Source organism: Passer domesticus, chromosome 1 (assembly GCF_036417665.1).
Source record: "Passer domesticus isolate bPasDom1 chromosome 1, bPasDom1.hap1, whole genome shotgun sequence".
NCBI lineage: Eukaryota > Metazoa > Chordata > Aves > Passeriformes > Passeridae > Passer > Passer domesticus.
In genome coordinates, this window is record NC_087474.1 from 145,763,290 (window position 1) to 145,788,565 (window position 25,276).

Below are 25,276 nucleotides of genomic sequence, written 5' to 3' on the forward strand. Positions count from 1 at the left end.
AAATAGTTTATCATACTATTAAAAATACTAAGAGGATATGTTAGCTTTATAAAGACAACAAACAAAGCTGATGTGGGTGCATATTGTTTTCGCTATCTGACATTTAATGTCTTAATATCTTTTCTGTAGTATAGCACTTTTAAATCAGTGGTTGTTTCACCTGCAAAACTAAAAGACCTTGGAAGCACCATGTAAGAATCCAAGTTTATGTGTCAGAGACCAAATCAAAAACTATTTGCTATCCTATAATTGCAGTGGCATAAGTAACTAAAATAGATCTAGACATGTTTTATTCTTTATTTCATAATAAAAGAAGAAAATTGTCACAATATGCATATTATCAAAAGTCTGGATTAATGATTCCGTATACAATAAATTTTGACAGATTGGTACCAAGTTTAAAACACAGAAAATACAAATGCATGGCCAAGAGATATTTTGGAACAGAAAAATGTTGTTTAAAACAAAGAAAACTTATGTATGTTACATAACCACTGCTATTAAAACAAAATCTATGTGAACATATCTTTATCATGCATGCAAATGTACAAGAACAGGCATTCACCTGCTTTCAATATCAAGGTCAAAGCAAAACTATATTCAAAATCTCCATCAAATGGCATGATCTATCCTATTTAACTAGACACAGCACTTTAAATGATAACAACTTAAAAGAAAGTTCATCTTAAAAGAAAATAGCAAGAAAAATTAAACTTACTTAAAGCTACAAAGCTTACACACTGGAAAGTACTACTTTGATACAGAGGCAATTTTCAAACAGAAAGTGGTTAGGTTTCCACACCCATTTACACTGAAGAACTCATGAAGATCAGTAAAGTTAAACAATATGGCTTGATTTACATGGAGGTTTTTGAGAGAAAATTAATGTTATGTATAAACAATCTTGTACACAGGGTAGATCAATCAATGTTTCTATAAACAGTATTTGTAATCTGCAAAAGTATGAATTTTGGCATATTTATTTTATAAAAACAGTCTTAGACCGATTGAAACACATTTGTTGCAAGGGCATTTTAACATACTCTCCACTTCAGTCTTCTGCAATCACATCTGACATTTCAATTTGTGAAAAAGATTATTTTTAAAATTGTATTTTATATGTGATAAAGAAATACTCCTATATTATTTTACTTTAATACTCTAATAAAAAAAATTATAAAAGAAGAAAAACTTTTAATGATAAATGGCACAAAAAGGAAGATACAAAGACTGAGCTCTGCTTTTTGGGAAAAGCTTCAACCAAAATTTTGCAGTCAACTGACGTCAACTCAGAGGCAGAGCATCACTTTGAATTCAAAATCAGCCACTGAGAAGATGTGAAGTTTGAGGAACTGCCAGGATGAATCATATGAGGAAGCAGTAAGGACATGGGGTCAAGAAAGTATAATGGCTGTTTAGGGCATGGGTTCACAAAGAAAGAGACCCTGACCAACCCACACTAAAACACTCTGAGACCTACTGGACTGGACCAGCATTTCTCTAAGCAAGTCTCTGTGGAACGAGAACAGATGAAAGTCAGTAAAACAGAGGACCTTTAATATGTCAAATGAACCTGCTTACACAAGGAAAGAGTCAAAGCGGTATTTACACTTAAAAACTTATATCTATGTAGAAGTAAAGAAAAAGATCAAGCTGATGATCTACAGAGAAATTCAGTTCAGAAAACTAGTCTTAACAAGACACCACTCAAAAGTGTTGCAACTGTTAAAACTTAGGATAATGCAAACATATGGGAGACCCATAAGCCTTTCTATTTATATAGGAGTGGAAGTTGCTCTTGATTCCAGGATCATTTTTAGTAAAGAAAAGAGGCAAGAGCCTTTGACATTTGCCTGAAACAAAGCTCCAAAAATAGATTATGAATCTGTGCTCGATGCACACTCTTTGCATATGCAATATGCTACAAGTATACACAGGGTTGCTGTTGTAAACATGATACCAAAGGAAATTTACCCCAGATAAACTCATAGTGGAAGTTCAACTAACAATTAATCTAGTGGACTAACTTTTTATGAGTATTCCTAAGGGAATAATCCAGGGAGATAATAAATACCTTTGCCCACTCTAAGAAGCATTCAGCTGAAACAAAAATAAGGGAGAAAATGGTGTCTAACAGAGTTGAAAGCGCTTGTTGAAAATTATATTTTTATTTTTCCTTTTAGAGGACTCTGACTTTGGAAAGCTTTCCTATTCTCCAGGTTGAAAAAGCTCTGGTTGCTCAGTCTTCCCTCACAGGGTAAGTTCTCCAGCCCCCAACCATCTTGGTGACCCTCCACTGAACTTGCTTCAGTGAAAAACTCATCTTCCCTGTCATGAAGCTCAAATCTTGAGGCACTGTTCCAGCTATGGTCACAGAAGAGTTAAGGTAAAGACAAAAATCTTTCCCTTTGAATCTACTGACCACCTACTGACCACGTTCTTATTAACATAACTCAGGATGTTGTTGGCCTTCTTTCTCCCCAGGGCACGTTGCTGTCATGCTCAGTTTGCTGTCTGCCACAATGCACAGGGTCTATTCAGCAGAGTGGTTTGCTATCAGACACTCCTGTTGCCAGGGGTTCTTCCTACCCAGCTAGAGGACATTACACTGACCCTTGCTGAGTTTCACAGGATTCCTGTTGGCTCATTCCTTCAGCTTGTCTGTGTCCCTGTGGCAACCCTCTCCTCAGCTATACTGATTGTTGGTCCTTGACTATAATGACTGACATTGTGGTGTCTGCAAATCCAATTAAAACTGCTCTCTGTCAATGACTGAAGGTCATTGATAAACATGTTGAAGAGAACTTGTACCAGAACAGACACTTGTCATACTCCACTTTTTACTGGACTCTAGGTAGAAAGTCTGGACCATTTATGACTATTTTCTAAATTTAATTTTTTTTAAGTTCAGTAGTTGAAGAACAGATAAAAACATGCAAATTGTTCATAAGACCAAAGGGTACCAACCAACAGCTATTCTAATTCATTAGAATTCGTTTTGCAGATTAATTCCTAAAACCATGTTGAGTTCAAAATGTGACAGCAAATCGGAATATTCACTCTTTTATTTATTCAGGATGAATAAAGGTACAGGACTTTATTAGTTCTTGTGACACATATGATCCAGCCACAGACTTCCCAAATAAGGCTAAAGGTCCTTAATGCAGACGACCCTAAATGGGACTTAGACTACAGGAAGGTGTTAATGAGGTAACTGGCATGAGGTCAGCCTGGGACTTTTCCTGCACAGCTTATTAGCAAAAGGCCAGTCTGTTATTTTGCAATGGGTAATTGAGAAAAAAGTGTAAACAGTCTTAAGCAAAAAAGTAAATTCATACCTCATTAAAGGAAAAAGGAGAGTTACAATTATAAACAGAATTTTTTAAAAGAGTAATAACTATATTCCATCTTCATTCTTTCAGATGTTCAAGGACTTTGAGTTAAGGCTTACTTAGCTTCCTCACTTAAAACCTTCCTATACTTAAATAATTTTGGAGTGACCCCAGCATCCTATTAAGAAGATACTTTTTTTTTTTCCTATCTTAATTAACTGTTCTCTTTGATGTTCTCTGTCATTGAATATCTGATGCTTGCAAAAAATTTCCAGTAAAGTTGGAAACCTAATAAGAAGAGTATATTCTGGATCTGTTAAAGGAATTTTAAAGTTTATGTAGATATAGTAGCTTATTTGACTATTTTAACATATGTCATTCCAGACATATTTTTAAAAATCACTTCTTTTATTCTTCATAAATTTCTAGTATCTTTACCTGTTCTTAGGAATGAATTGTCATAGAAAATAAAGGAAACAGATACATAAACATAGATTTTAGAACATAAAATCAGTATTAATGGCTGCCATAAAATATTCTTCTGAAAAAATATATTTTCACCTCACAGCTGTTCAGAAAATAAATGAAACTGGGGTTTTCCAGAAATACAATAAAACTGTGGTTGTAAAGAAATACATGAATGAAAAAGATAGGGTTCAAAAAAATTTCTAGACTTTACTTCAATTAGGCAATGACTTATACAAATAGCAAAAACTCCAAAAGCTACCTAGCCAGAAGTTTAAAAAAATCCTTTTGTTTCCTTTTGTTTCCTTACTACAGTAAGATATGTACCAAAACACTCTGAAAGTGACAAGCATCACCCAGGAATTTTCAGAGATGCAGGAGATATGTCATAATTCAGTATACACAAATACATGTCTCAATGATCTTCCATATGCCTCAGTGAATTCAAGATCATTTTACATTTTTTAAGCAGATACTGAAAATATAGCAAATTTTTGCATTTTAATTTTATCAAACTGATTACATTTGGAAATCTGAAAATTCAGACAAAATGCCAGACATCTCCAATATTATTTCCTTTCTAAGAAAATCAGGACATAGACAGAGCTACTATTTTTTTAACATATATATCTGCCAAAAAAAAATTATTACAACAATATATGTTTGTTGAATAGAAAAAAATATGAAAATGACCAACATAGGGCTGCATATGGATAATGTTATTTCAGTTGCTTTATTTATAGTGAGAAAGTACTTTTTGAAAGGCCTGTTACTTTTAAGAAAAAGGAAAAAAAAAAACCAAAACCAGAACTTAACATAAATGAATGTTAGTAAATGAGAAAGCAGTTATTCAAAATACAAAATAATAATTTTCATACTGTCATACTTAGCTTTCTTTTCAAAAGAGATATGCAATGTAACATAGATCTGTATAAATAAACATAATCATACAAAAAAACCCTCAAACAATACAACTTAAAAATTTTTCAAGACTCTCAATAATGTTGTAGGAATCAATGAAATGAGCAATATAATGCTGGGAATGGAAAGCTATCACATCTATTGACCTTAAAAAAAGCAGCTTTATTGTATTTGTCAAGTAAAAAGCCTTGTGAATATTGCCTTACATATTTATTTTCTTTCTAATTTGACTGTGAATCATAGTGCAAGAAGGTTATTTCCCTTTTTCAAGGATAGGATAACAGCAAATAAGCAAATCTGAAAGAATAATTACTACACAGACCATATACATGAAAATGTATATAGCAATCACTTAGCAAAAAGATAAAATGTAAAAGTTCTGACTTCTAATTCAGTTTCTTGTGTCACCATGGATACACCATGATATTGTGGTACTCTCATTTCTTTTCAACAAAATTAAATTCTCACTTTCCTTTTAATATTAGTGTTAGTTGCCTAATACGTTGTCTTTAGTTGCAAATGGGGATGTGTATTCTATTGCCATCTGTTAGAGGTGGGGCAGTTATCTTCTGTTAATTGGGCAGTTTTCTTTATCCCTTCCACAACCAATCCTCCCTCCGGGAAATATCTTCTGTTAATGGGCCATTGAGTGTCACTACACGACCAATAAAATTACATCATCCCACTGTGAGATGCACTGTCCAGGGGGAGGAGCCAAGCATTCCTACCTGGATATAATCTGACATTTGGAACACCACAGGCAGACTTTTCCTCCTCTGGATTCCTAGAGGAACAACTTTCTTTTGCACTGGATTCCCAGTGGAAGACCAGGCCCATCTACACCACCACTGGACCTTCAGAGGAAAACTCCACCCTTCTACAGGTTCACTGCTTCAGCAGAACCACACCTGTCACTCCAGGAGGACTAAAGCCACCATTTAATGGGACTGCTACCAACACCGTGACACACAGGGTGTCAGGTGATATTTGACTCTGTCTGACTTGTTTTGTATTACTGCATTTTTATTTTTACTTTTTCCCTAATAAAGAACTGTTATTCCTAGTCCCATATATTTTCCTGAGAGTCTCTTAATTTCAAAATTATAATAATTCAGAGGGAGGGGTTTTACATTCTCCTTTTCAAGGGAGGCTCCTGCCTTCCTTACCAGATACCTGTGTTTTCAAACCAAGATACAGGTATTCATTGTTACAAGCAAGCAAGGAGGTATTTATAAATAAAATATACAGTTTCAGATAGAACAATATTTGCTAAAGCTTGAATTATATATTGATATGACTAACACTGAGTCATAGTTTTAATATTTTCAATGAAGTTCACATATGTGGGAAAATAATGAATCTTGAACCCAGTAATAATCTCTTTCAGTTATTCTCAATAGCAAAAATCTTTGTACTATTGCTCTTGAGTGTCTAATATTTGCCCTAAGCAGGCTAATGCCCACATTTTCTATTCTAAATCCAGTATGAGGCATCAAGAAACTATTTCACTTAAACTTATTATTAGAGGTTGCTAAACTAATTTAAAATAATAAATTATCCAATATAGTAACCTTCATTACAGAAAAGATTATTTTAATAGTTAATATAGTTAATATATTTTGAACTATTGTGTGTTTCCAAACTAATTAGTACTTGTTAGAAATTATATAAAGTTCTTAGAAAGTTTGTTCATTTACTTGGCAAAAGGTAAATGTTGCAGAAAAGGTATCTTGAATACAAATCTTAATACTTAAGCATATTTTTTTCATTACTTAACTTACCTATGTCACACAAAATTAATAGAGACTGCAGCCTCGTAAGTACAATTTTGCCATTAGTAATACAAGGCCACAGAATCTATGTTGACATCATGTAGGCTTGCCTTGGCCTGAGTTTGTTTTAACTATTTTTGATAATTCATAGGTGTCAGGTGAATATTTCTTGAGCTGGTGGCATTTCAGAAATGTTGTGCTCTGATACTACTGCATACAGTAATGATTTGATAAAGTTACATAGGTCTTCCATAGCAAGCAACATACTTAGAGAGGCTGGGGGGGCTAATGTGCAACTTTCAGATTTTAGCAAAGAACAAGGAGAAAGAAGCAGACTATTTTAAGAAAATATACCAAAAAAAAAAAAAAAAAAAAATAAAAAAAATTCAACTCCAAGACTGAAAAGGAAGCTCACTTCTTCATGTCCAGGAATGTCAAACTTCTCCTAACAGCTCCTTGGATGCTCTGAATTGGTTGTAATCCCCAGCCAGGACCACAGAGAAAAGGGCAAAAATAAGACAAAAGAAATACAGGGGAAAGCGTAAAGGCAGTTCTTAACTTTTTAGAGTGTATTATTATAATTTATGCTTTTCTATATTTGATAATTCAGACGATCAGATCATTGTTACATTAATTAGAATAACAATAAATTGTGTTCCTTTGGCTATAACAAGATTCTCTGGCTAACATATTACATAAGTTCATTACAACCCAACTAACTTCTGGTCTGAAGTTCCGTATACAAAACATACACTATTTTTCTATGTACCCTACCCCACTAAAGTACTCTACAATGATTGTCAGCACTCTGAGGGCTCTGGTCAGCCTTCCCCGGCCCTCTCTCCACAAATGCCTATGGGTCCAGGGCCCCAGGGCTGAAGCCATGAGTCCCTGCTCCAGTGATGCCACAGAAATGCTTGTCCCCCTCTTCCCCTATTCCTGCTCTACCTAGCCATAGGGATAATGTCCCTGCCTGGACTTGGCCTTTCCTCTTTTCCACGGAGATGTCCAATGCCCAGGGTTTGGTCTGCTTCCAGATACGCTCAAAGCCTGCTCTACTCCCTGGATGAGGGCCAACACTGGCTGAAAAGCCCCGCACTGCCAGCCTCAACCCTGATCCCTGAGCTCGCCAGCCTTCAGGGAGCTGTTGACCTTTGCTTGTCTCTTATTCACTGTGAAAAATACAATGCCTATTGTACTAGATTGCAAGGCAAGACATATTCTATTTGCCATCTGTATGGCAGCTGTCTTCTGTTAAGTGGGAAGTTTTCCTTATCTCTTCCACAACCACCCCACCCTCTGGGTGACATTAGCTAATTAGCTCAACAGGCTAATTAACATCACTGCATGACTGATAAGAACTATGGCATCCTGTTGGGAGATGCTCCACCCAGAGGGAGGAGCCAAGCATTCCTACCCAGATATAATTTGGAGATTCTGGAATACCAGCACAGCTTCTCCACTGGATTTCCCAGAGGAACAGCAGCTGCCTTTTCTTCCACTGGATCTTCAGAGGAAGACAACACCCTTTTTCTGTAGGATCCCTACTCCAGCAGAACCACCCCTGACACTCCAGGAGGACTGCAGCCACATTTCCAATTGGACTGCTACCAGCACCCTGACCAACAGGGTGTCAGGTTGTGTTCTGACTCTGTCAGTGTTGTTGTTTTACTTTATTGCATTGTTTATTTTATCCTTTTATTTTCTTCCCTATTAAAGAACTGTTATTTCCCGTCCCGCTCTCTCTTTTTTTTTTTTTTTTTTTTTTTTTTTTTTTTTTTTTTTTTTTTTTTTTTCTGAGAGCCCCTTAATTTAAAATTTATAGCAATTCAGAGGGAAGTGGTTTACCATTCTCCATTTCAGGATTTCAGGGGAGGCTCCTGACTTTCTTAGCAGGCACCTATCTTTCCAAACCAAGACACCTATGAACAAAGCAATACATTGAATGTAGCAAGAAGTGTTATTTTTCCCTTATTTCTCATTCCAAATAAACTTCATCTCTAAGCAGAATAAATGTTAATTATAAAACAAAGCAAAGTAGAATGATTTATAAATGAAACTGAATTGTCTTTTATGTTTTTGTTTTACCTAAAAGGTCAGGATAGACTAAAAAATAATACTTTTAAAGAAAGGTCAGGTCCTAAGTGAGATAAAAACAATTCTCTGGCAAGGAAAAAAGTTTCTTCAGTATAAAAACTGATTCAAAATCCACTTAGAGTTTACAGAGATAAAGCTATTCCTGCAGAACATTGTGTGCTGTCAGCATCAAGTGGGCAGTAAGTGAACTTTTAATTTAAGAAGTGGCATCCAGTGCAAAACAAGAGGTTTGCCTGAGGAAAATCTTCCTTGTGAAAGGACCCCAGTGATCCACTAGACAACAATTTCAAGATGGCCTAAGGTAAATGCTTACACACTAAAATTTCAAGATCATTTTAAGAAGAATTACATATGCATTGCCTTAGCGAGCATTTCAGGCAATTTTGCACCGCAATACAATAATAAAAATTATAGTGTTCTTGTTCAATAGCCAAAGTTGTTCCTAATATCCATAAAAGCTTGGTTACTGCAAGTATCTTTCTTCACTTTTATGTTGCACAGAGAAATGCTCACAAAGCAGCTTCTACAGGGAAAAAATATATTGTCAAATCTAAAAACATGGTAATGTGACACTATCTTACATAACATCCTAGCAGGTAAACTCAGGAAATGTGTTAATGTCTAATTAACACATTCATGTGTTAGATGAATGGGCAGTGGGATGGACTGAGAACAGGCTGAATGGCAGAGCTCAGAAGGTCGTGATCAGCAGAGTAGAATTCATTTGGAAGCCTGTGCTCAGTGATGAATCCCAGGGATCAATACTGGGTCCAATCTTCTTCAACTTGTTTTTCAATGACCTAGATGGAGGGACTGAATGTACCATCAGCAAGTTTCCTGATGATATGAAACTGGGGGAAGTGACTGATACGCCTGAAGGCTGTGCTGCCATTCAACAGGAAGACTGTGATCAGCAGATTGAGAGACGTGATCCTCCCCCTCTACTTGGCCCTAGTACAGCTACATGTGGAGTGTTGTGTCCAGATCTGGGCTCCTTAGTACAAGAAAGACAAGGAGCAACTGGAGAGGGTGCAGTGGAGGGCAAAATAGGTGATGAGGAATGTTAGGAATTAAAAGGTATGGCTTTTAATCCCAAATTTAATATTAACTGAGAAGAGAAGGAAAAGTAGTCTCAGGTGAAGAAAAATAGAAAAAGCAGCAGTTTGTTTTATTTCACAAAGTCAATAGACCTTTTCCCTTTTAAATTTGCGTCAGCCTGATTTAATTTGAATATATGCCCTTCAAGGTAAGGATTCTCTTCACAAATATTTTTGTATATCATAGTGTACCAAGGCAGTACTATAAACTAAACCAGCATTATCCAAGCAATTCTGCCAGCTTTGTGAAAAATGGAATGATAAGTGTTACCTAGCTTCTGGCTACCCTGGATTAGGACTCAAAAGACCTGGTGCCCTATTCCACTGGTAACTTAATTATTTTGTGTAAGTCATGATGAAGCATGTGCCTCAATTTTGACATCCAAAAGAAGTCTAATAACTATTTCAAATATCCCTGTGATTTATAACTTTATGGTCTGTGTTTCTCCCCTCCTTTCACAAATATATTCATTTTCCAAGCTGCAGGGTCCTACGTAGCTGAATAATTTTTCAATCAAAAACTTACCTGTATGTTTGGTATCTGCTTTCTCTGAACTTTCTTTAGCTTTCCTATATTCTTCAGAAATGCAGAGAGGCCAGAGCAACAATTGGATTCAAGGTGAAGTTTGATTTACACAGCAGCATGTTTTCTGTTCTGTCCTCTACTCTTTTACTAGTATTTAGATCAAAAAGCACTAAAGGTGTGCTTTTTTAAGCATTCTAAGTATGGACCTGAGGACTATGGAGTGCTCTCAGTATCCTGACTAAATTACAGCATAAGAGTTTGCTGGTATTACTGACAATAGTAATGATCAACAAATCTCATAATTTTATTTTCAAACTTTTTTGCCTCAATCTTCATTGGCAAATCTTCCCACACCTCTCAAGTGGATGGGCTTCAAGACAGGGACTGGAAGACCAAAGTTCTTTACACTGCCAGAGAAATTCAGGTTCATGACCACCTGAACAGACCTAAATCTATGGAACCTGATGAGCTGCACCCCAGAGTCCTGAGGGAATTTGCTGATATAGTTGCCTGGCCACTGCCCATGATACTTGAGGAGTCATGGCAGCCAGGCAAAGTCCCAGATGATTCAAAAAGGGGAAAGTATAATATTAACTGAGAAGAGAATTACACCTATGTTACATTTCACCTATGTTTAAAAAGGGTAGAAAGCAGGATCCTTGGAATGACTGACTTGTCAGCATCACCTCTGTGCCTGGGAAAACCATGGAACAGAATCCTCCTAGAAGCTGTGCAGAGGCACCTGGAGGACAGGGAGGTGATTCAGAACAGTAGCACAGCTTCACCAAGGGCAAGTCCTCTCTAATCAACCCAGTGGCCTTCTATGATGGACCAACGACATCATCCAACAAAGGGCTACATATGTCATCCATTTGGACTTCTGCAAAGCCTTGGACATGGTCCCCCACAATATCCTTCTGTCTAAAGTGAAGAGAAATGGATTCTATGGGTGAACTGCTCAATGGATGACAAATTGCTTGGACAGTTGTGTCCAGAGGGTAATGTTCTCGACAGTTTAGTGTTCTGACAGACATGACAGAAAAGTGGTTTCCCTTGGGGGCCCACATAGGGATCAGTTTTATTTAGTGTCTTCATCAGAGATATCTACTGAGGCACTGAGTGCACCCTCAGCCACTTTGAAGGCTACAAGAAGCCAAGTGCTGTGGTTGACATATCAGAGGGATGGGATGTCATTCATAGAGACCTGGACAAGTCTGAGAAATGGCCTATGAAAACCTCATTAAATTGAACAATGCCAAGTGCAAGGTGCTGTACCTGGCTCAGGGCAACCCCAGGGATCAACGCAGCCTGGAAGATGAATGGATCGAGAGCAGCCCTGTTAAGGAGCTGGAGCTGCTGGTGGATGACAGGCTGGACAGGACCCAGCAATGTGCACTTGCAGCCCTCAAGGCCAGTGGTATCCAAGGCTGCATCAAAAGCAGCATGGGCAGCAGGGCTAGGGAAGGGATTTTGCGGCTCTACTCTGTCCTTGTGAGGTTCCATCTGGAGAGCTGAATTCAGATTTGGGGGCCTCAGCACAGGAAGAACATAGACCTGACATACAGAAGGTCCAGAGGAGAGCCATGGAGAGGATTAGCTAGATAAAGCACCTCTCCTATGAAGAAAAGCTGAGAGAATTCAGCCTGTTCAGCAAGGAAAAGAGATTTGTCCTGGCTGACTGCTCAATCCAACTAGCACAGAGTGGATTCCAACCAGGGTATGTCATGTATGACAAGAAGTCATAATTATTCAACAGAATCCCTTCAGGTTCAATCTCCTTATTACTACCCATCTTGTCACCTAAATCTTTCTTTCACAATCCCTCACTCTCCACTCTAACCACTTTACTTGGCTGTCTTTCTGCTACATACTCAGAAAATTTCATTTTCTGAAAAGGTATTAACAATGTTCACATTGACCCAGGATCCAGACCAAAAATAATAAACCATTTGGTATCCATAAAACTAAACAAGTGCATTAGAAAGAAACAGATAATACAACAAACATCAGCGCTAGAAACACTTTAGTATTCGCACTGCTATTTGTTCTGATATTTTTCAGACAGACTTAGAAGGTTTGACCACCATGGTTCTCAGGGGATTTTTACTTTTCTTTTAAATATGAATGGTACTGAAATTTAACATAATGGAAATCTAAGAAATTATATAACTGAGAATCTTTTTGGTACTAGCTAGTGATTGTGTACATTAACAAATTCCATAGAATAATATTCACTAGTGTGCAAGGTTTATTGCCTCAGCTACATGTAAGTGAAAACACTTTGTTGAACAGAGATGTATGTTTAATAATTTTCTAGTGCTTGTGAATGGGGAAAAAAAAAATTATTTCAGCTTTCTCATACTGTTATTGATGCAGTACACAAATAAAGCAGCCAATGTTTTAGAGAATAAAGAGATCCATTGACTGGAACTAAAGTGGAGAAAGTGTATCTGGGAATTTGAAAGATAGTTCAGAAAATTTATTTTCTTACTTAAAATAACATTCATTAAAAGATTAAATTTTCATTAAATAGACTTGACTCCTTATTTACTGGGGGGTGCTTTGCAAAAGGTACTTTTACTTCTCAAATTAGATAATCTTAGACTGAATTCTGAAGAGTAATACAAAATGTCCTCACCTTATCTACACTGGGAATGAGTAAAAAACCATAGCACATCATTTAAGAAATTATCATATCATTTTATAATCTAAGAAATAACTTCTGGCATAATATCTTGCACAGGTCACTTCCATATTCATATCCCAAAGCAAAATTTTGGAATTTTTATTTTTATTATTTTTAAAATAATAACTTTTCTATCTTTAGGCAGGAGGTTATCCATCATATAGTGTGATTAGTTTTTACACCAGGGATAAGCATTTAAAGAACAATATTTCCCATATATAAACTTAACCAATTCATTAATTTAAAATTAAAATTTAAACTGCATAATTTCTCCACCTTTATAACCTCAAGGACATGAGGATATGCTTTCTCTCCTGTATAAATACAGGAACTCTCAGTAACTAAATAAAAAACAATACCCAATTTAGGCTAAGAGAAGAAGGAGAGACAAAAAAAAGATATTTCTGAATAATAATTTATGTCATTTAATTAGAAGGTAAATGGGAATATTGGAGTGTGAGGGTAGACATAAAAACCCCACATTCAATTACTTCATTATCCAGTTCTCTTCATCTTCCTGTTGTTTTCTTATAAAAATTATTTCTTTCCTCGTGTTTCTGTCCCCTAATGGCAGAAAATCACCCCTCCAAAATGTAAAATTACCTTCTAGAGCTTAAAAAATGTTGAAAATGCTGAGTGAGGGAAGAAGAGAAGTAAATGGGAATAAATCTTCCAGCAGAAATAAATCCAATGCATCTGATATCAGTGACACTACCAATTTTTAGCATTTAAAATCTACTTTCTAAAGTTAGAAAGGTTTATTATATCAGGTTTATTTTCTTTAATGTACAGTAAACTTATAATCGTGAAAACTATTAATAAACTAACTTGAATGGCTTCTTACATTCAATTATTAATAATAATGAATAATAAATATTTTTCACCGCTGAAAAATATAAATAATTTAATAAAAAGCCCAAGCATATTATGAGAACATTTGCATGCAAAAAAATTTCCAAGAGGAAACCAAATGTTCCGACATTGAATCTCACCACTAAATATTCTGAGTGTAAAGAAGTCTTTTATTCCATATTTTTCTTTCAGTTGTTTTATCATCCTGACATGAACAGATTGTCAGTGCAATACCTTACACTGTTTGCTGGCTATGAAGCATACACATGTATAGCTTAATGTATTAATATCTTGACCTAATCAATATGAAGAATTTTGAAGGTCCCATGCACTCTAGAGTTTATCTACAATTAACAGAAGTTTTCAACTGCCATATAAAATTTATTTTACCAGTTAATTTTCCTTGAATTTTAGTGGATTTCCTTAGATGAAATATTTTAATAGGTGTATTATTCATACATATATATATAGATACAAATATATACTGATGCACATTAATATAGGTTAAAATATAAATATATACATTTTATATATTTAAAATATTTTTTCATATATTGATATAGGTATATATATGTATATATATATATGTGTGTGCATATATGTGTGTATATATATGTCTATATACTTAAATAGGATCACAAAAACCACACTGTGGTTTAAATAATTATTTTCCCTTCCTGAAACCAGAATTTTTCTTATTACCTGTGGATTTTATAGTTTCAATGTAACATTTTCCTAGATTTTCTGTTTGTTTCAAATCTTGTATTTAATCTCAATTTCTAAATTCCTGAGCTTTCAACCAACGTGACCCAAATAAAGAAAATGCTTTCTAAGCATTACCTAAATTGAAATAAAGAGTAATTCAGTACTTTTTTCTTATCTTTTGCAGAGGAGTTGGAATTACTTACAGTCAATAGTATATAAAGTATTATCATTTACTCTTTTTTAAACAATAAAGAAAAGTATGTATGTAGAATAGTAAATGAAACAGAAAGATATTACAATTTTTGAATGCCCCTAAAATGTCAGTGCTTTTTCTTAATGGTAAATATGAAATTAAGAAGATGCATCCATTAAATAATTAAAAAATGGAAAGGACAACTTTCTACTGCATCATTTAATGCTCATTCCAGAAGTAAATTAGAATCTATCAAATTAAATATTAGGACAGACTACCACATCTTAATATTTAAAGTTAGTTCTATTGACTTTTTGAAATGAAATATGATGTTACTTGAAGTAAAAAACTTTGAATTAAAATTTTAAAATTAGATCTCTCTGGGTCCGTACACAGTATCAGAACTAACTGCCAATAGTGGTGTTATTAAAACTTATCATTGGGGGAATTCTAAAAGTAAGTTCTTTAAATTTGGAGATGGTCAAAAAAATGTAATATTTTTTCTCCTCTACAACTTGATTAGAACAAAGTCAATGTCATTCTGTGCACTGTAATTGTGTGGGTATATAATTGTGAATAAAAGACATCTCAAAGGTGCAAAGGTGAAAAATAATCTGTTTAGATAATATAACTCAGTATGAGATGAAGTGGAGCTGAAAGACCCGGGAGTACAAAAATCCGCTAAAAACATTTCCTTGTATGACAAGGTATGCAATTTAAGCACTTGTTATGCCTGGAGGAAAAAAAAAAAAAAAGTACTTCTGAGAGTCTCTGGTAATTTCCGTCTATGAAGAGAGGATTCCTTTCTCCTGTACCCATTGCAAAATGAGGTAGCCATCTGTGCTGTATTGACAAAAGAATTTCAAGGCTTTAAAAGTCCTTAAAAGTAACAGATTCACAATTCTAATAATGAAGTATCTGTCTTAAAAAGCAAATATTTCTCATCTGTCAAATGTATTATCAATGAAAGCAGCAACTTATTTGCACTGGCCAACGCAGAAGAAACAACCCTTGTTAAAGTAGTAGATTTCTACAAATGTGACTCAAGCACTGTAATACCTTTCTTTCTCCTAGAGAATCTCAAGTCTTTGAATGTTCTGGTATTAAAAAAAAAACACAACAAAACATTTCATTAAGTGACTAGTAAATGCGAACTGAGATTAAAAACCCATGTCAGTGTGTCTGTAGTTGCACTAGACCTACAAATTATTAGAATAAATGCAAATCTAGTAATTGTATTCGCTGGAATGTAGTGTTTTATTTAATTTTAAAAATACATCTAAGACAGGATATAACAGATGCCTGTATGCTGTTTCTTCCTTCCTGTCTTCCAGTTTAACTGCCAGAATGGCATGGTGTCTTGGTTCTTGCTACAATAGAGTGAAGTTTCTTCCTAGTTGCTCTTATAGTGCCATATTTTGGGTTTAGGATGAGAATAGCACACTGATGTTTTAGTTCTTGCTGAGCAGTGCTGACCGTGAGTCAAGGATTTTTCAGCTTCTCATGCTGCTTTGCCAGCAAGGAGGCTGAGGGTGCATAAGAAGCTGAAAAGGAACACAGCTGGGAGAGCTGACCCCAACTGGCCGAAGGAATATTCTATACCACATGACATCATGCTGAACAGGGAAAGAGGCAACTTGTTTGGGAGGTGACAACCACTGCTCAGGGACTGGAATGACATTGGTTGGCAGGTGGTGAGTTGCTTTGTGCATCACTAGTTTTGTATATTCTTTTATCATTATTTCATAATGAAACCACTAGTTTCCCATTATTTTCTGTCATGTTAAATTGGCTTTATCTCAATCCATGAGTTTTACCTTTTTTCTGACTCCCTCCACTGTCTCGCTGGGAGGAAACGTCTGCTTAGTGTTTAGGTGTCTGACATACTAAACACACCATGTGATCTCCTGTAAGTTCAAACTTGCCAGCACCACGGAGATGGCCTCTTCTACTCTAGAACACCTCTACCCAACATCTACCATGTGGTCAGCTGAATCGCTCTGCAATCCACACTGGCAGGATTAGCAAGGTATGGGGAAGGCTCAGTTACCCATACATAATTTGAATTGGAGAACTTTTTTAATTTCATAACATATGCCTTAGTAACACCTTGGTTTGTCTGCCCAAAGAACTTCTGCACTTCTGCCACTGACAAAGGAATACACTGGGTATCTGGGGGATTTCTGTGATGCATCAGTGCACATATATACTGGCACAGTGCTTCACAGCTCTACAGCTTTAATGCAGAAAGCTATAGGTGTCTAAACAAAAATCTTACCTATGTCTCTGTTACAGCTGCTAGTCTTTCAGCAGTAGTACAGTGTAGTGTTTGTTGCAACAGCTTTTGAGATAAGAAATGAATGACAAAATCCTGATTAAATTGCCTAATGTTGTGAAAAAAGTGATAAAGACAGTTTTCCCCTTCTGGCAACTCTAGCCATGATGTAAGGCAGCTTAGTACTATTGTTCTTTACCTGATTGGCAATTGCTTTACATTCTTTCTGAAAGCAAAACCAAGAAAAAAAATAAGAAAAGCTAACTCCATAAATAATTTATTGATGAAGATACATTTCTATTCATAAGCAAAATGACAGAAAGAAAAAGAAAGTAACAATAGAAAATCAAGCAAAGCAAGAAGAAACTTTTCAACATCTTTTTCTTCATATTTCATCCCACACTTAAAGTGCTCACATTTATCCAACCTCAGCTCCACATAGCTGGCTGTAAAGTATGAAGGAGAGTAACCATTTGCATACTTTTAAATATGAGCAAGACAACTAAATTTTATTCTATTCTGAAATGCTCATGGATATATTTCATAGCTTAATTTATATTTTCCTATAAGCAAATATTCTTAATGGATGCTAAATGTGTTTGTGCACTCAATTTATGTATTTGATACTATTTGCTCAAAGTGGAAGCATGAGTTTGCACACTGCTTAAACGGAGGTAAAAAACAAGGGAAGGAATCAGTTAAGAAATGGATTTCACAAGTGAAATGATTAGCAATTGTAGAGCTTCTGTTGAAATCTTCCAGAGCTTAAGAGAGGACGAAGGTAGAGAGTGAGAGGGAAAGGATACTGCATCTACAAAGATAGGAGAGTTATAGATGCTTAAAGTAATGTCTAACTATCAGAAAATGAAGATTTTTTTTTTCTGAAAGCTTTTTCTGAATTTGGGTATGCTTGATATAAAGAAGATTGAAGTTTGTGTATGCCAGTCAGTAAGACCAGATGCTGTGAAGCTAATTTAATCCCTTCTGTCCACTTAGATAATATTATGGATTCATACATAAATGATGGAGTGCAAAAAGTAACCAAAAGAAAATAGCAACCAAAAGTAACTGGAAATGGAAGGAGTAAAAGAGCACAACCAATTTTAGACACAGCAAAAGAAGATTACTAGTGCCAAGAAACAGTGAAGCAGCTGCTTCTAGAAGATCCAAAGAAGCTTTTGTTCTACTTCAGCCAACAGTTTTTGACTCAAAGGGAGTTTTAAGAAGGCAACATAAGAGAAAGCATCAAGGCAAGGAACTCTCAGTGAATAGAAAGAAGTGCCGAAACACAGATGACAAGACAACCAAGGATATGTGATTATGACACCACAATCTAGGTAGGGAAATATTTTGCTCTCCTCTAATTAAAATTTCTTGCTGAAATTTCTTTTCTAATCACATTGGTTATTGTTTACCAATGTATTATAAATATTGTATAAATGAATACCTTTCATGAATATAATTGCTTATTAAAAGAAAGTAATACACATAACTCACATGACTGTTTACCTCAATGAAGCTGAGAGCTTCCCACAATTTCATGTACCTCATCAGATTTTTCTATATAAGTCAATTAAAAAAAAAAAAAAACAACAAACCAAACTTTAAGGGCCTTAAAGCCGTGCCTATTTGCAAGGTCTTAAACAGAAAATGAGGAAAATATATTTAATTACATTAAAAGTGCGTTTAGAAAAAAATTATGCAATACCCTGGGAATTCTAGTTTTTTGTTCTGTGGGTTTTTTTCCCCATAGGTAACTATATTTTGACTTTACAGTGCATCACTTTTAGTCTTCTTTTCAAATGTCTAGGCCACAATAGCTTTAGGTATTACAATGAAGCTCAGTTTAGTGAGGCTGCCTTATGAGAAAGAATCTTTAAAAACAATTTTCATAAACTTAGGAGAATAGAAGGGAATAAGACTATAATTAGTATAAATGCCAGGGGTTTGTTAGCAGAGGGGTATAGGACTGAACATATCATCTCTCCCTTCAGCAGGCACTAAACTGTCCCATGCTGGTCACAACTGGCCACATCTGGCTCCACAATGGACCAACCACAGGACAAAACTGAGTCCATCAGTAGAATTTGTGACATTTCTATGAAGATGCATTTAAGAGGCAATAAACACTGAGGGAAAGGAACAAGATCAGAGCATGCGTGCTCCATTCCAGAGCTAGTAATACCCTCAAAGGGCTTGCAGTCCATGGATAACCCACACAGAAGCAGATTCTTCTCCTAAGAGGCAATGGTCCATGATAATGCACATCAAGGCAGAAAAAAATGAGTAAGAGGGAAGAAATGGTAGAAGAAAAGACTGAGAAATGAGGAACAGCAGAAATGAAGTCCTAAACTTTGACCCGAACCTCCTGCACTGGCTATCATCACCAAAGAGACAATCTGTGGTGGAACGGAGGGAGAGGAAATGTTTGGAATGAAGTTAAGCTTTCAGAAGAGGAGAGTAAGGGTAGTTTTCATAATTTCTTTACTATTTGTCTTTGTTTTCCAACACCCAAAACAGTCATTAAAGGTTTTATAATAAGGCCATTTTTTCCAGGACAGTAGTTGATGAGTTATTTGCCACATTTTCATTCCAACCATGAAACTTCTCACTCTCGTTCTTCCTATTTTCTGCCCCATTGTACTCTGAGGATGCGTGAGTGAGTGATGGTAAGAGGCCCTCATTGCTACTTAGGGTTAAACCATGACCCAAATACACTAACAAAATGTGCACTAGTGCAAACCAAAGCAGTAAACCAAGGCAGTGATTAGTTGAAAAGGATACTGCAGTGCCACGCAGTGACAGACTAAAATTATGCAGTGTTCTGAAGTTCAGAATTTGAAGTCCAGGTCCTTAAAAATATGTAACAATAGGCTAAAGAAAATTAAACTAGAGGAAGTACTAAGAAATTAGTAAGTCTGTTTATATTGGTAATATGTAGCAAATACTATGTTTCAGGAACTCGGAAAGAAGGTGCAGTCAATCAACATCAATTAAGCAGGGGAAGGACCTAGCTTTTAACACAGTTACTACAGTGTAGCACTCTGACAAAAAAAGCTATTGAAAGAATTAGCATATTCCCTCTCAAAAATAATGCAGAAATAAACTCTTGAAAATAAATCAAGCCCTTATACTACATGACATTTTGCAATATTTTAACACTTTCACCAGTTATCTGATTTTCAGAAAACTCAAGTCAGAAATATTTTGTGTTATATATTTAATGTTTATTTTCTAAACATAGAAGGTTTTTTTAATATACCCCATCCCTAGAAGTGTTCATGGCAGAATTTGAGCAATCTGGTCCAGTGGAAGTTTCCCTGCTCATAGCACAGGGGTTAGAACTAGATGATCTTCAAGGTCTCTTCCAACCTAAACCATTCTATGATTCTATGATATTTATTTAATTTCCTTACATTCTCCCCTTTAGTCTATCATTAACCTACCAAAAAATACACATTCACTGTTATCTGACCATGTGTTTTTCTATTCTCTACTATCAAAGTTATTTTTTATTGATCATATAGGTTGAGTATGCACATTTAATTCCTTTACATGCTGAATTTTTTTACTGCCTACATTTATTTTAGAGTTGCAAAAGACGTTTTCTTCATTTTAAGTATGGTGGGCTGTTGCAACATTTGACAACTTGGTATTTAGTCCACTTAACATACATTGAGAAATACAGAATTATATATTAAACGAGTAAACCACAATAGTAAAAACACTATAATTTAATCACTACATTCTTAGGCAGTAAGGAGAAATAGAAGACACACATAATTTTTAAATCTCCCACACCTATAAACTCACACGCTTTATCCGTCTTGGATAAAACACATTTTAAAAAATTAACATAAGCCTGTTCTCTTTCATTAGCTATTAGCACAATTTTTTGGCAGGAATACATGTATGTTTACCATGAGACATTGCTTGCTCTTCTTTTCTCACTAGCTCAAAAGAAACAGCTCAACAATCCAAAACACTTCATTTAAACCACCAAAATAGTTATCACATGGTTTCTCAGTTGTGAGGTAGATTTATTAGAGAATTCCTCCTTCCTGTCTTTTTACAGTCCCATAACCTAGCAACTTCTTAGTAGAAAGTGGTTTATCATACGTGGTATGAAAAATATAATGCAAAAAATGAGTCAGTGTTTTCATAAATCATTACAGCAGCCCTGAAGCTACATTAAAAAAGCTTCTTTCATATAAATTCATTCAGAATACACAGTCCTCCAGAACATCTATGAACTCAGGAAGTCCAAATAAAGATATACAATACCTGCTGAAAATAGTAATAAATTTTTTTCTGTTCTATTTTAGAATATGCAATCTGAGGCAATCACACAGAGTTGTAGAACTTGCTCTTATCAAAGATCAAAACCCTAGTCATAGGCTTTTGATAATTGCAATTTTTGTGTTAATTGACTAATTTTATCAGATTCTGCAAAACTTTATATAAATAATTTCTTCCTATGCTAGATTTTCTATAATAAACTGTAAAATAAATCCCTGAACTAGATCTTGGTAGGAATGTCATGATGTTTTTCATCAGATAAATGAAAAAAGCAAAAAAACACAAAGAAAAGGGGTTACTGTTCCCTGAAGGTCCATTGATACACTGTGGTTATTAAAAAATATTATTTACAGTATTACCTTGCACTACTGACATTTAGTTTTCATTAGCACTTCTTCATTAGAATGACCTTGTTTCAAACAGTGACATTCTCAAAATTATGCTTCAGATGCTTTCACTCTTACTCAAAATAAATGCTTGTTCATAAAAACTGTGGGTAAGAATCTTTCTGGTTAATTAAACCTTTAATAATGAAAAGCATTTCAAAACATAGTAAAAAGTAAAAGTGATTAAATGCTACTTTTGTAAACAGAAACTTACTGCTTTACAAATATGACTTATACAACTATAGAGTCATTCCGATAATTTAATAATAAAGACATTCTCTCTGTTACTGTTCCACAGTATTTTTTCAGAATATTAGGACCATTTTAAAAGCTAAGTACACGGGTTAAAGTAAAGCAGGGATCTCCTGTAATATTTTTTGGTAACTGAATTTAGATACATTATATAACACATCACCCATATTCTAACAGATTGTAATTTGATATAGCAGGTTAAAAAACAAACCTTTTATGATGTGGGGTTTTAGGGGTTTTTTTGGGGTTTTTGTTTGTTTTTTTTTGTTTGTTTGTTTTGGGGTTTTTTGGGTTTTTTTTTTGTTTGTTTTTTTTGTTTTTTTAAAGTAACTGTTCCTATTTCCTAAAATTTCAGGCACTACTTTTCTAACAAATACAGCCACAACTACAATCTATTTGTTTAAGTGTACCTTGGTAGTGGGCACTAAATCCACGGTATCGGTGATTGCTGTCTGTTACAAAACGTAGTCTGAGCCAGTTTTTGTTGCTTATAACTGGAGGAGGTATATTCATTCCAGAAAGCCTGAAATAAAATAAACAAATTAAAAAGAGTTAATAAAGGATTTAAATATTATCAGGAAAATGTTTATATTCAAACTAGCATTCACTGACATGCCCTCTGTGGGGCTTTTTATTCATTGGTTAGTAGCATTTTAACAAGCAGACAAAACAGACAAAATTGTGCACTATGCCCGAGCAAGTGATGGGATACAAATCAGTGCTAAGCCAGAAACTATACAACCATGTTATTGGTCAGGCACTGCACTGTAAAGATGGAAGTATATGGCACTCAGGCTAGAAAGAATTTGTGTCTACACAGTTCAGATAATGGGCTAGACAGAACACTGCTCTGGGCACCAGCGAAAGGTTTGTACTTTGTGACTTCACTTTCAAGATATGGAAGAAGAGAGCTTAGGTTATGCAAACCACTATGTAAAATGATAAAACTGGAATCTACTTTTCAAGAGTAAGTAATTTTCTATATTCATGGTATAAAGATAAAATAAATATTCCATCACTTGTGTGGATTTGAAAATTAGCTATTAGATTTACAAGAAGAGTAGGGAATTCTAGTACATTGACCCCAGCTAGCAGTCAAGCACCACACAGCTGCTCACTTCCTCCCTTCTCTGCCCTAAAAAATTGTAAGGAGAGAGAACAGGAAGAGCAAAAACAAGAAACATACTTCAAAAGACAGTTTAGTAAGTGAAGAGCTGAGAAAAAAAGGAAGTGATACAAAAGCAATAATTCACCATATTCCACAAATAGATCAATCAAAATGGTCTCCAATGATTAGCAGCTGTCTCTCAGCATCTCTAATTTTTTATTGCTGACCATGAAGTTACATGATGTGAAATATCCTTTTGGTCAATTTGGCTCTGTTTAATTTTTTTCCCTTGCCAGTATCCTGCCTATGCCAGGTCTACTCCCTATGGGGAAGGAGGAGGGGACAGAGAAAGCCTTGATGAGTGAGCATGGCTCAGAAGTATCCACTACATTTTTGTGCTATCAACTCTGGTTTAGCCATAAATCCAAACCATAGCACCTTATGGGCTTCTATGAAAAAAATTAACTGTGAGCCATTTGACCCAGTATAAAAAATGAGCTGGATTTTTTTATTGCTTTGGTTTTCTGTTTGTTTTTTAGCATAAGGATATTGCTCCAATTATAGTAGCGTTCATCTTGACTGGCTCATTAGGAAAGTCTGAATTTAATTTCTTTTTTGTTTGGGAGTTTTAGCAGGGTTTTGTTGTTGTTGTTATTTTATTTTAAATGAGATGTCATGTTATAGAGAAGGTGAATGAAGTTTAGACAGAAAATTCTTCCATTTTAAAAAAAGATGCACCTGTTGCCAGTAATTCAATATATATTTCGCACCAAAACCAGAAAGATAAGTCACATCTTCAGAATGTCAACGTACTTACCTATGCTCTTTCAGTTAGTTATAAACAGAATTCTTCCTATAGTTAAAATAAAATACTAGCCAGCAAGTATGTCATTTTATGTTCAGAGATAAAGGATTCCTGTTTTATTTTGAGAAAAAAACTCTATTTATAATAAATCTATTCTGAAGATATTTTTTGAGTGAAATAAAACCCCAAACCTTGCTTAAATAAATAACTAATAAGTTTGTATAGGTACTATTCTGTGAGGAAGACTTTTGAAATAATAACAGTTTAGAGGTAGTGCTCTTTTCATCTTTTCCCATTCACTTTACCTTAAAACAAAAGACGTTTAAGACAGCTTCCCAAATTTCTGAAACTGGAGTGGTACCCTTGTTCCCTCAGGCACTGATATAAATGACATATATTGACTGACACCACAGGCTATTAAAATTCCTTCACATACTTGCAAAAGAATGTTTTTATAGTGTGGAAACATATTGCCTCACACAATTCATTTCAGCTGAACAACACATAGAGTCTAAGTTTTTTAAGCTTATGAAATTGACTTCAAATTTTAGATTCAAGAAATCCAGATGATGAAGCTAAAAAAACCCAAACCCAACCAATCAAATGAAAAAATAGTGCTATTAGATTGCAACAGGATGCAGTGAATGCACATTGCTCTGTACCAATTAAAGTCATATGCACTAGTGTATATAAAGTGTAAGAGGCAGAAACCTACACCTTTCAACTAGAAAACATCAAATATTTCTGCATTTTCCTTGTGAATTTTAGAATGAAGCACACTTTTTAACAGCTATAAAGTGGCTTTAGTTGCTACAAATTTCTTGTTACAGATGTAAGAAGTGTACTTTAATTTGTGGCTTGTTTTTGGAAGGTAGAGGTTAGGGTATCCTTTATAGTACAGCTATTTCTCTCTATAATAATATTACCTAATGATGCAAGAGGAAATAGTTATTTAAATTCTCACTCTATAAATAATTGTTAGGCTGTATAGAGATAGAGGCTTTCACTGCTTGCACATTTTAGAATAACCCTGTTACTGGAAGAGGCCTTACTAAATAATTGAAATAAAATAAGTCTGTAAAAAACATTTCTTAACCTGTATTTTGACTTATATATATTCTGCCTATAAGAAGGTTTCTCTTCAATTATCACAAAACTATGTGAAAAATAAATTGTAAGTTTATTGTCCAAGGCATGAGAAAATATTACCCTAGATATTTAAATATGTTCACAGTAAAAGACTAATTTTGTTTCTAAAATAGCTAAAAATCTAGCTTGCCTATCAAATCAGTATTTATTAATATATCTGTCCTTACATCTATGCTGACCTCTAATTAAATTCACAGTTCCTACAATCTAGTTTTTACAGTTCATGTGTTCTATGGGATTCTTCCCAGAAAGTAGATTTGCAAACTGACAAAATTGATTCTGTTGATATAACTGTCCCTTTTCTCATGTCAATTTATCTTCTCAGCAAATTATAAAGCTGTTCACCACTACAATAA

At 34.9% G+C, this 25,276-nt stretch overlaps 1 protein-coding gene and 1 long non-coding RNA gene across 5 annotated transcripts in view; both read right to left on the reverse strand.

Annotated features, from left to right (window-relative positions):
- CSMD3 (CUB and Sushi multiple domains 3) overlaps positions 1–25,276 on the reverse strand; it is a 589,442-nt gene that overhangs the window by 355,433 nt on the left and 208,733 nt on the right. For all 4 annotated transcript variants that reach the window (XM_064395032.1, XM_064395025.1, XM_064395049.1 and 1 more), the window contains exon 6: positions 22,269–22,381. In XM_064395032.1, coding sequence (XP_064251102.1) covers positions 22,269–22,381 — 113 coding nt within the window. The remainder of the gene's footprint in view (positions 1–22,268; positions 22,382–25,276) is intronic.
- LOC135283914 (uncharacterized) lies at positions 6,905–13,701 on the reverse strand. Its single transcript, XR_010349509.1, has 3 exons — positions 10,884–13,701; positions 8,339–8,394; positions 6,905–6,955 (listed from the first exon to the last, which is right to left on the reverse strand). It is a non-coding gene; the product is annotated as an uncharacterized LOC135283914 (long non-coding RNA).